This window comes from Papio anubis, chromosome 4, assembly GCF_008728515.1.
Source record: "Papio anubis isolate 15944 chromosome 4, Panubis1.0, whole genome shotgun sequence".
Classification (NCBI taxonomy): domain Eukaryota; kingdom Metazoa; phylum Chordata; class Mammalia; order Primates; family Cercopithecidae; genus Papio; species Papio anubis.
In genome coordinates, this window is record NC_044979.1 from 82,729,722 (window position 1) to 82,741,817 (window position 12,096).

The following is a 12,096-nucleotide window of genomic DNA, read 5'->3' on the forward strand; positions in this document are numbered from 1 at the left end:
ATTTGGGTTAATTGAAGTCTAAATATACTTTCAGTAAATACCAATGCCCTGCTCAAGGAGAAAATGACCAAATGTCCAACCAAGTAATTTATGTGCATACATCATGTCAGGATACGTCAAGGGATGGGGATTCAGCAAGAAATTATATAATGTGAAATTCTCTAACTTTTTATTAAGTGAAATCAGGTAAAAATAGAATATTGCTAAGAAGGCTGGAAAAAAGAAAATAATTCTTAAAAAAGATCTTCAAGCAGAGAAATGTGGGTGTAAGGTGCAAAGGCAGGGCAGGATCCTACCTTTGCCTACATAGTTATAACAACCTGTAATAGGTGTATAGAATATACATGCATTCAGTACTCTGCTGATATGGTCACATTTCTTTTTGGTGAACCTCACACACAAAGACAGAGTCACACTCATCCCCATAGTCTGGTCATCTACACTGCCCAGTGCCTTGAGCCCATTCAAGTTCAAGAGATGGGATGACACCAAAAGAGTGGTCTGGGAACTCGGAGGCATCAATATCACCTGGGAACTTCTTAGATTTGTAGACTCTCAGGCCCCACCTTTGACCCACTAAGGCAGAACCTGCATTTTAGCAAGGACCTCAAGTAATTCATATGCACTTCAATGATTAACAGACATTGCCTCAGGCAGTGGTTTAGAACACTGACTGCATATTGGAATAACCTGAACAATTTCTCATAAATCCAAATGCTCTCACCCACACCAAACAAATCAAAATCTCAGCTGAGGGGATTCCTGAGATTCTAATCTACACCACCACATCGGTGTGAACCACCGCACCCAGGACCATCTCTGATGCCACAGTCACTCCATATGCTGTCCTAGATGAATGCGTTTAGCTATTTAGCTCTGTGGTTAACATGTCGTCTTAATAGCAACCATTCTGTGAGCAGCATGTTTTCACTGGCAAAGTGCCAGATGTTTCCTTGGTTTTTTTGTTTGTTTGTTTGTTTTTTGTTTTTTTTTTTTACGTCTTTCCAAAAAGAATGGAGCAGGGGAGATTAGACAGACAAAGTAATTTAACTCAAAGTTACAACTGTTATAAGGCAACATTTTAAATCTTAATTGATTGGTCTCTTTAAGGCTTGAGTATATCTATATCAGGTAGTTATGTCCTTATTTTGCAATTTCGTTTTCTAAAAGTTTAATTCAGAAAAGTGTTTGTGCAACAAAATCATAGCATTTATTGGGATAAATTAATTACTCCTAGTTAACTTTTCTTTTGCATTTTATTTCATGGTCTTCCTGTTAATTCTCTTTTGAATATGAAAAACATAATTGACTGTGAATTTAGATTAAAAGAAAAAAGACTAAGCAAGTAATGCAAAAGAGTGTTTTGAGGAATTAACAATTTGCAACCCATATAAATGTCTATATGGACATACTAAAATAGAACAAGTCAGGTTACAAATTTTAAATGCTAAATTTAAGTTTTAAATTGTAGCTATTTCTTGTATCATTTGAAAGCACTTTATGTGCTAAGCATTGTGCTAATTTCTGGAGATACAGTGGTGGAAAGAAAAATACAACCTGTGCCTTCAGGAGCTTATATGTAATGAGAAACAGATGATTAACAGGTATTTTTAGTGCAATATAGACGATTTTATGTAAGATCAAGCTGAGTGATCTTTTGATAATTATATACAGACCCTCCACCATACTCCTAGGCTATTGGTTAAATATTTGTACCCTCTAGAACTCATGTTGAAACTTAATCTTCAGTGTGGAAATATTGGGAGATGGGGCCTTTAAGAGATGATAGCTCTCATGAAAGGATGAGTCCATTAGTGGATAAATGGGTTATCATGAGAATGGGACCAGTGGCTTTATAAGAAGGGAAAGAAGCCTGAGCTGGCATACTCAAACCCTCACTGTGTGATGACCTGCACTGCCTCAGGAGTCTGCAGAGTCTTTGCCAGCAAGAAAACCCTCACCAGATGTGATCTCTTGACTTTGGACTTCTCACTCTCCATAACTGTAAAAATAAGTTCCTTTTCCTTATAAATTACCCTGTTTCAGGTATTCTGTTATAAGCAACAGAAAATGAACTAAGACAGGCTCCTAGAAAAAGTGGCATTGAAGTGGAAGCTAGATAGGCAGGCAAATAGGGAAGTTGTTCCAAGCAATGCAGGAAAATAGTGTGCTCTAATCTACTTGTCATAGAGTATGGCTGGAGAACATTTAGGGTGCAAAAGATAAAACGAAGGAAATTAGAAGGAGCCAAATTGTAAATGGCCTCATAAACCATGCTGAAGAGGACAAACTTTATTTTTAAGACATTGGGAGTCACTGAAAGAGTTTGTATGGGGTGTTACGTGATTGATTTTCATTTTATTTCATTTTATTTTATTTTAGACAGTCTCACTCTGTTACCCAGGCTGGAGTGCAGTGGCTCCAGTATTGGCTCACTGCAACCTCTGCCTCCCAGGTTCAAGCTATTCTCCTGCCTCGCCTTCTGAGTAACTGGGATTAGAGGTGCACACCACGACGCCCGGCTAATTTTTTGTATTTTTAGAAGAGATAGCATTTCACCATGTTGGCCAGGCTGGTCTTGAACTCCTGACCTCAAGAGGTCCACCTGCCTTGGCCTCCCAAAGTGCTGGGATTACAGGTGTGAGCCACCACGCCTGGCCTGGTTTTCATTTTAGATAAATTATTCTGATCGACATCTGCAGAATGGATTGGTAGAGGAAGGCTAGCAGCAGGAAGACAACTGGGAATGTGTTGCAATAATCCAGCTGAATGATGTGGCCTGAATTTAGTGTAGTGACAACAGGGAAGGAAAGAATGAGACAAATTTGCAAGGTGTTAAGGTATTGGCACCAGAAAAACTGTTAATGGGGAATGGAGAAGACAAAGACAGGAATGACCCCTGAGTTTCTGGTCTGAGCATAAATGGGTAGCGTTTTATTTCCTGAGATTAAAAATCTTACGAGGAAGACAAGTTTGGCCCACACGGTACAAAAATGCAAAAGGAAAAAGAAGAGAAAGAGAAGGCACCACATTGGTAATAGTTACTATCTTTGGAATGGGGCTGGAAGGATGGTCATTTAGTTTTCTTCTTTCCAATTGGAAATGTTCAATATTTCCATCATAAGAATGTATATATTTGGGGGATATCAAGAATGCAAATTAGATACTTCAGAGTCCTTTTGTGAGTCTTCACCATTTGAAATCATGGATGTGAAGTATATAAGTCTGTTAGTGTTGTATGGTTTGTGGAACTTCCAAAGCTTCCATAAAGATAGTGAAGAGGATTTCAAAAAATAAGCAGTTCCATCGAAGACTGGCTTTCAAATTAAACAACTTTCCAGTTTATGTGATAATTTCAATGCAGGGATATAAATAGGTTTAAGTCCAAGAGGCAGAGTTAAAGGTGAGAAACTAGAATTAAATCAGTTATGAAACCACTTGTATTCTGAAATGACAGGACAGAAATAATTTCAGCAATGATCTTTTCTCTGAAATATCAGGTAATTAAAATTGAACAGACGACAATGATGAATCTCTTGAAGTAGTAAATCCCATTTTTACAGAGCACTCATCTTTAATGAGCAACAACCACCACAGGTTTATAAAGAAAAAATACGTCAAAGTAGATTGCTTTTTTTGTTCAGCATAAGATTTTAAAATTAGAAACAAAGAGCGACTGTGTTATTTCTTGATTGTAGTGGAATACTTGAATCTGTGTGGATGGCAGTATGGTACTTGGGATCCAGAAGAGAGGTTTAAGATGAGTAGAGAAGTATTTGTTCAGCGTGTCATGAGGCAGAAACTTAGTGATGTTTTTCAGGTTTGCTAGTTGAAATATTCCAAAAAAAAAGGAGCAAAATGAAGACAAAAGTTGGGTAATATTGTCTCTTCAGTGGTTGGATTTCTTCCCTTCAGAATAAAAGCAAAATGGAAAGCAGCCATTTTTAACAACAGCTGGAAGCGAGAATTCAGGAAACCGCAGATGTGACAAAAAAACAACGCATGATACAGACCCTGCGGTGGCCCGTCCTCATGCAGCTCTGTGTAACTCCTCACCTTGTGCTTCCAGTACACACACAGGTGTTGGCTAGCATTATAGGCTTTTGGGAAATGTAGGCTATTGACATTAAAACACTGTGTTTTTAGTAGTTCCTTTATTAAGGAAAACATTTTTTATTTTCTTATCAATATGTGTGTGCATGGTTTTTTTTTGCACCTCTCTGTAGAAAATTTTTACATCAACCATTTGCCTATGCTGGTCAAATGGAAAATTGTGTGATAAGATATGCACCCTCTTCCCAGTGTTTTGGGGGTGTGTGTGTGTGTGCACGTGTGTGTCGCCCAACGTGGCAGGTTCTGTTAATCTGTTCCAAGTATGGAACAGTTTACTGTCAAAGTTTTGGAAGAAAAGATATATTAGCATTGCTGCAAAAGTAATTGCGGGTAGGCCAGGCGCCGTGGCTCACGCCTGTAATCCCAGAACCTTGGGAGGCCGAGGCAGGCGCATCACCTGAGGTCAGGAGTTTGAGACCAGCCTGACAAACATGGAGGAAACCCTGTCTCTACTAAAAATACAAAATTAGCCGGGCATAGTGGTATATGCCTGTAATCCCAGATACTCGGGAGGCTGAGGCGGGAGAATCACTTGAACCTGGGAGGCGGAGGTTGTAGTGAGCCGAGATCGCACCATTGCACTCCAGCCTGGGCAACAAGAACGAAACTCTGTCTCCAAAAAAAAAAAAAAAAGTAATTGTGGCTTTTGCCATTACTTTTAATAGCAAACACAGCAATTACTTTTGCACCAATCTAATAGTTAACTTTCAAAGTCTAAATCCAAGTTTAGCATTCCTACTGCTAAGCTAACCACTAGTCAGATAGAAATGCGAAAGCTGGCTAAAAATAAATAATGCTCAATGAGTGCTTTTACCATGTTTGGAGCTTTGTTTTGTTTTCTTTTATTGTCTTCTCTACAAGCTCATCAAACAGCAGATCTCCCACAAGATGCTTTACAGGTTAAGGTGACACAGAGTTAACAGCCACAAGCTACCCTAGAAAGAGAGGCTACAAATGAACTGGCCATATTGATGGATTGACCTGTATCTGAGTGCTGGAAGCTTAGCATCTTGTACAGCCTTATTACTAATTCCTTATGGTGGGCAGGTCATGGTGCCTCACCCCTTTAATTCTAGCACTTTGGGAGGCGGAGGCAGGTGGATCACCTGAGGTCAGGAGTTTGAGACCAGCCTGACCATCCTCACCAACGTGGTGAAACCCTGTCTCTATTAAAAATACAAAAAAGCACCTGCAATCCCAGCTACTTAGGAGGCTGAGGCAGGAGAATCGCTTGAACCTGGGAGGCGGAGGTTGCAGTGAGTCGAGTTCCTGCCATTATACTCCAGCCTGGGTGATGGAGTGAGACTCTTGTCTCAAATAATAATAATAATAATAATAATAATAATAAATAATTCCTTATGGAATTGCTAAGATGACAAAATGGGGCCTCTCCATTGTCAACTTCTCATTATTATTTTCTTGATTTTTCTGGGTTATAGACATTTGGTTCATGCTCACCAAATATTCATGGAAAGACAAAATGCTGGCTGGGCGTAGTGGCTCATGCCTGTAATTCCAGCACTTTGGGAGGCTGAGGCGGGCAGATCATGAGGTCAAGAGTTCAAGACCAGCCTGGCCAACACAGTGAAACCCCATCTCTACTAAAAATACAAAAAATTAGCCGGGTATGGTGGCAGATGCCTGTAATCCCAGCTACTCTGGAGCCTGAGGCAGGAGAATCGCTTGAACCCGGGAAGCGGAGGTTGCAGTGGGCCAAGACTGCACCATTGTACTCCAGCCCAGGTGACAGTGTGAGACTCCATCTCAAAAAAAAAAAAAAGAAAGAAAGACAAAATGCCACTAACAGTCAACGTAATAAGTTTGGCTCGTATTTTCATTTCAGATGGATTATTTTTCACTGTAGAGGTGTTTTCTAAAAAATAGGCAGCTCCAACTTAAAATCAGGTGAACCTGATGACTTAGCTAAGTTATGTAAGGAACAAAAGCTCAATTTCTTTAAAATGGAGATAAAAATGCCTACCGTATACAGTTCTAGATGACACATAGGACAATTCAATGTTAGATACCTTGACAAAAACAATAGCTTAACAGCTCATATCACGTTGAAACAGTTCGCTTCTTCTTGATCTTTCATAATAACTTGTCTCTGCTTGCAATGCCTACATGCGACGATCTTAAAACTTAAAGGCAAGCTAATTTATTTCACTTTCATTCCTCTAGGCAAGGAGCAAATGCCACACAAGATGAGCTGACAACATCTGCGTTCCTGACTGTTCAGTTGGATCGGTCCCTCGGAGGACAGGCTGTGCAGGTTGGGATATTTTTACCCCCAAAACTCACACAAGTTAAAGGCTTGCTAGCTCAATAGATAGCTATAGCTGCCTCCCAAGTTGGAATAGAAATTTGACATTTTCTTGATATGAACTCTGTTTTCATTTTGAAATTCAAATATTCCTACTCTCATTTCAAATTAGTTCTCTCAGATTCTGGAAAGGAGGTAACAAACACAAGCAACAAAAAACTATCAACAGATTTAAGACCCCAAAAGAATCTTCCCATTAGAATCACACCCTGTGTCAGTGATAGTCGCTTGACATTAAAACGGTTTTACCTGTATTATTGTTTCCAGCTGTTGTTCAACAGATACGGTAGGCAGAATAATTCCCCAAGGTGTTCATGTCCTAATCCTCAGAACCTGCAAGTGTGATATATGTTACAAAGCAAAGGAGAGTTAAGGTCGGAGATGGAGTTATGGTTGCTCATCAGCAGATCTTAAGCTAGGGAGATTATCTGGGATTACTGGGTGGACCTATTGTAATCACCAGGGTCCTTATAAGTAAAAGCTTTGAGGATGGAGGGAACAATTACATATTATATAGTTTGCAAATTGCTAGAAGGAGAATATTGAACATTCCCAACACAAAGAAATGATAAATATTTGAGATGATGTTATGCTAGTTACCCTAATCTGATCACTATACATTGTATGTACCCCATGAATATCTATAATTATTAATCAATTAAAAAATAAAATTAAAAATAAGAAGATGGAAGAGAGCCCCTAGCAAAGGAATATGGGCAACCTCTAGAAACCAGAAAAAGCAAGGAATAGATTCATTCCTAGAGCCTCTAGAAAGGACTATAGCCCTGCAATAGCTTGATTTTAGCCCCATGACTAAATTGTTATTCCACATTTTAGCCCAGTGATCTATCTAAATTAACCCCATAACTCATTTCAGACTTCTGACCTCCAAAACTGTAAGATGATAAATTTGTGTTGTTTTAAGCCACTAAATCATAGTAATTTGTTACAGCAATTCTGTAACAAATTATAATTTGAGAAATAAATACAACAGTACAGAACAAGCACAGATTAGCAATTCTAATTAATAGGTAGAAAAAAGACTCATTTTCTTACACTCTCAAATCATAAACATGCGTAAGTTATGTTTTGCACAAGTAAACAGAAATAAATCTTGATAAAATAGCATGAGTCCTTATATTTCCCTTTTAGGTACCAAAATCTTTACTGAAACAAAGTCCATCACCCAAAAGTGAGGGAGGAAGTGGTGGAGAGGGAGAAAGCATGAACAGAAATGGGAGGGACAAAGAGAAAAGATAGGGAGAAAGGGGAAAGAAAAGGGGAAGGAGGGGAGGAGAGGGAAGAGAAGAAAGGGAAATCATGGAGGAAGAAATGAGACAAGTAGGAAGGAGGAGAGAAGAGGAAGGGCAAGGGAGAGGATAGTGTGAGAGGGAGGAGAGATATATTTTTTTATTTGGGTATTTCTGAAAAAAAAATTACTTGTCGAGAATGACTAAATCCAAATTCAAAACGAAAATTTCATGTAATTAAAAATGAGTCAACTTTTTAGTATATCTATCTAACTTATCTATCTTATCTATCTCTATCTGGAGACAGAGAGAGAGATTAAAATAGAGAAAAATGGGCAGGAAAAGATAATATGCTGCTTTATTTAATATAAAACTTTAAATGTTATACAGTGTCAGACAATATCAATGTCTAGTTCTAGATCTCACTGTGTCTAAGAGACTGCTGTTTCTAGCCTGGTTCAACCTTCTGTCCTCTCCTAAGTTCAACTGCTCCTCCTTTTATAGTTATGGTGGTGTATCTGCTACTTGTTTCAGGACCCTTATTAGTTACCATGAAAAAGTTTGGGTCTTTGTTTTTTAAATTCCCTTACTGTATAACTGACATACAGACTTCAAGGAGTCCCTGTTTTCCTCTAGTGTGCCCCAGTGTGTCTGTCTGCTTTCTTGTTCATTCTGGGAGAGGGCACTTGCTTGTTCCTTTTCCCTACAGCTGGCTGGAGCTTTCTCTCTCCCTCTCTCTCATTCCCTGTGTCTTCCTAGCTGGAGCTGCGCACACTGCTGCCTGTTTTCTGCCTGCCTGTTGTCTTTGGCCAGTTTTTGAGAAGCCATCTGCTCCTATCTGGTGGGAAAAGCATCTTACAGATTAGAGTTCAAACAGAAAGCAGGTGCTTACTTGGCCAGTGCAGTGATGTTTCTGATACAGCAGCATTAAACACTCCCTTTGCATGGTTGTGCCTGTTTAACTTCCTCATTCCTGGTGTCAAGGGAGCTAAGATTCTATATGGTACAAAAGGGTTTTTCTGTCTTGTTTTCAAATCTTTGTAAGTGTGTAATTGCTTATTTTAATATAATAATTAAATAAAGAGGCAAGTTAAGACACTTTAGAACATAAAGTGTAAGATGTGGAGGTTGAAGTTGGTCTTCCAGCTGGTTTCCTTCCCATCTTGATACAAGTTAGTAGATACATAAAACAAGTTACATCTAAATTTAAAGGTGCATATTAACTTTTTAAAAATAACTTGCTAATTTTTAATTAACAAATTAATGAGATGACTGCATTATTTAAATGCACTCAATTCTATGAAATTTAGTTGATCTTTAAGTTATTACTTGCCAAACTATTGTAAAAAACTTTACATATTTCGTATTTCATAGTGCTATATTTGATACACTCGATTATGAATTTCCATGAATTGTTAGCCAGTTGAATCCTAAATTGACAACAAAATGGTAATTTTCAGTTTAATCACTAGATGGCAGTAGCTTACAATAATGCATGAAAAAACTAAAGTATTGCGCTTTTCAATGCTCCTTTGTAGAATATATTAACCATTAAAATTACTTTTAATCAACCTTTTTTCTTTCTTATTCTCCTTTGACAGTAAGAGATGGGCCTTAATCAGTGTTTCACTTTCTCTCATGTTAGCAATTAAAGTTTTCTCCGTGTTATATGAAATGCTAAGCCAACAGTTTTAGGTATTTGTGAGACCATAACTGACAAAACATTTCCATAATTTGCTGCTCACTTATTTGAATGCCTACTAATTGAAATATATTTATGAAGTCAATTATTTTCAATGCCTTTAGGCCTCCCTCTAATGGTACATGCATCAGCATTCCCATTCACCTGGCTTCTAGAAAAAGACAAACCAGGGGAAGTGAGACAGTTCAATTTTTGCATAGGGCAGAACAAATGAAAACAACGGGAGACTGACATGAAATTTGAACTCTTCATGTAAATGCATCAATAGTTTGTGTGAGAAATAGGAAATTCTAATCCAATATTTGGGGCTAATAAATAAAATCAAGCAAATAATTTCCCTTTTTTTTTTTCAATTTCCTCATCCTCTTATTTTTTTAAAAGTCTTATTTTTTAAAGTTTCTTATATTGAGCATATCTACTATTACATTTCTATAGGTAAGTTAAAAAGTAGAAAACATATTCTGTTTATTTTTGCCCGTTTTTAATGCTTGTATGGAAATCTTTCTGTGTGTGTAATTTTTTTTTATTTTACAAATACAGAGGTATAGAAATAATGAGTATGATTTGGGGTCATCTTATGTTGTAAAGCATTTGAATGCACATCTCTTAACCTTCTGAACCAGATCCAAAAACATGAGATTCTAGTACCTCTGTAAGTTTCTGTAAGTGTTACTGGCGCCCTTGAAAGAAGAGCGATTTTCACTTAAGATTCTCACATAAGGTCGCAGACTCCAGCACTTTGGTGTTACCTTGTCTCTTTCGGAGATGTAACAAACAAACTTAAATCTTCATATTTGTCAAAAACAGAAAGTATTGGAGCATGGTGATGTTTCCCCTGACAAGAAACTACTCAGGGACACCGTGCCTGCAAAAACAAAAGATTCTTAAGTGACCAAGGAAAACTGATGTTCATTAACCTATATTTTCTGTTAATCATCATTTCTCCTGCTCTTGACCTTTTATTTTTTGTTTTATTTTCAAAAAGAAAACATAAGAACACATTTGGAACTAAAACCTTCTTTCACAGTACTCTTAATTATATTTCTTTTATTCCCCTTCTCCCCCATCAGATCCGAGTCTCCCAAGGCAAAGAGCCTATTCACCTGCTGAGTTTGTTCAAAGACAAACCGCTCATTATTTACAAGAATGGAACATCAAAGAAAGGAGGTCAGGCACCTGCTCCCCCTACACGCCTCTTTCAAGTCCGGAGAAACCTGGCATCTATCACCAGAATTGTGGAGGTAATGTCATGCATTCCATAAAACATGTCCTAGTTGTGGACTTCCCAATGGACCTGAGCCATCAGCAAGTATTAGACTTTAAAAACTTGGCAAATAAACTCCCTTCATTTCTATAATTAATCCACTGTTCAAAATTTTAAAAACACTAATAGCAGGAGAGTTGAGTAAAAAGTAAAACTCTAGATACCAGGCCTCTCCTATTTTTCAATTGCATTGAACCCAAACAAATAAATTTTTAAGAATACTATCACAAATTAGCTATCAAAAGCATGAGGCTGCTTAAGCTCCATCTTGAAAGGCCTGAGGTGGATGGATCACAGGTGATGGTCAGGTGATTGACCACAGTGGAGACATTTGAGAGGGAAGGCCCTCGTTTGCACAAGTGTAACAAATATGGGAGGCATGTCCCACCACACTGGACCAGAACCGTAACTGAACTGGCCCCATGAGCTGTTTCTGACAGCAGCTGGGAGAGAAATCAGACCCCATGCCATGGTGCCATAAGATAAGGAGATCTCCAGGTATAGACAAGACCAGTCTGCCCAGGTTTTTAAATAGCTAAGTGCTTTGACCTTAGGACAATCCTGTCACCCCAGTCACCATTGAAATCTAAGTCTTCCACATCACCCTTACACTGCCTGGCATACTCTGCATATCAAGCCTGGAGCTGTCCCTCAAACTCCCCCTCCATACAAGTCAATCAGCAGACCCTTGAAACCCGGGTTGGTCATCTCATCCCTCCACCTGTGACCTCTTCTCTAAGCCTCCCTCTCCCTGCACCTGATTTCTCTACGACTGTCCTCTGAGGACAGATTCCCCTGCAGACCTTCTCAAGTGGAACTTGTGTTTTCCCAAGGCCCACTCACCACGGCCTCAGGGATGGGGCTGGACAAGTTCCCCCTCCCCGCTCACCCTTACCTCTTTGATTTTATCTTGCCTCTCTCCTTTGTATCAGACTTTCCCTCCTCCAGACCTCTTGTGCTTTCATAGACTGAACTGCCAGTCCTTCTCCTCTTCTTTGATGACTTCAGCCATTATCTCACTATTTCCATCTCTTTGGCTTCTCTCTTCCAGCAGTCTTTTGCTTGACCGCATTTCATCTCACACTCACATGGTCCTATACTAAATTTTGCCATTTGCAATAACTATAGCTCCTCAGAAATCTGTTCCAGTCATCTAATCTCTGACAACTCTCTCCTGTCCTTTGGCTCCTTTACTCTAGAATGCACATTCTGGCAATTCTCCAGGCCTATAGCTGAATCCATGAACCCGCTGCCTCCTTCACACCCCACCCTTCATGTCCTCCTTTCTCCCCACATCCCCAGGATCCCCTTCTCTCTACTGATAACTTTAATTTAGAGTTCACAGAGAAGATAAATCAGGCATAAATCATCTTATCTACTCCCCTGCAACTTTATCAATTTGTCTGCATCTATGTATATATTCTCTTTCCCTCCTGTTTTATGA

At 38.8% G+C, this 12,096-nt stretch overlaps 1 protein-coding gene and 1 long non-coding RNA gene across 2 annotated transcripts in view; one reads left to right on the plus strand and one right to left on the minus strand.

Moving 5' to 3' along the window:
- SCIN (scinderin) overlaps positions 1 to 12,096 on the plus strand; it is an 85,868-nt gene that overhangs the window by 61,971 nt on the left and 11,801 nt on the right. Inside the window, exons 10-11 of the mRNA XM_003896258.5 lie at positions 6,295 to 6,385; positions 10,459 to 10,629. Coding sequence (XP_003896307.1) covers positions 6,295 to 6,385; positions 10,459 to 10,629 — 262 coding nt within the window. The remainder of the gene's footprint in view (positions 1 to 6,294; positions 6,386 to 10,458; positions 10,630 to 12,096) is intronic.
- The window catches only part of LOC103883038, a 41,939-nt gene that overhangs the window by 5,059 nt on the left and 24,784 nt on the right, over positions 1 to 12,096 (minus strand). The window contains exons 3-4 of the long non-coding RNA XR_002521055.1: positions 10,138 to 10,253; positions 6,686 to 6,769 (exon numbers count right to left, since the gene is read on the minus strand). This is a non-coding gene — a long non-coding RNA (uncharacterized LOC103883038). The remainder of the gene's footprint in view (positions 1 to 6,685; positions 6,770 to 10,137; positions 10,254 to 12,096) is intronic.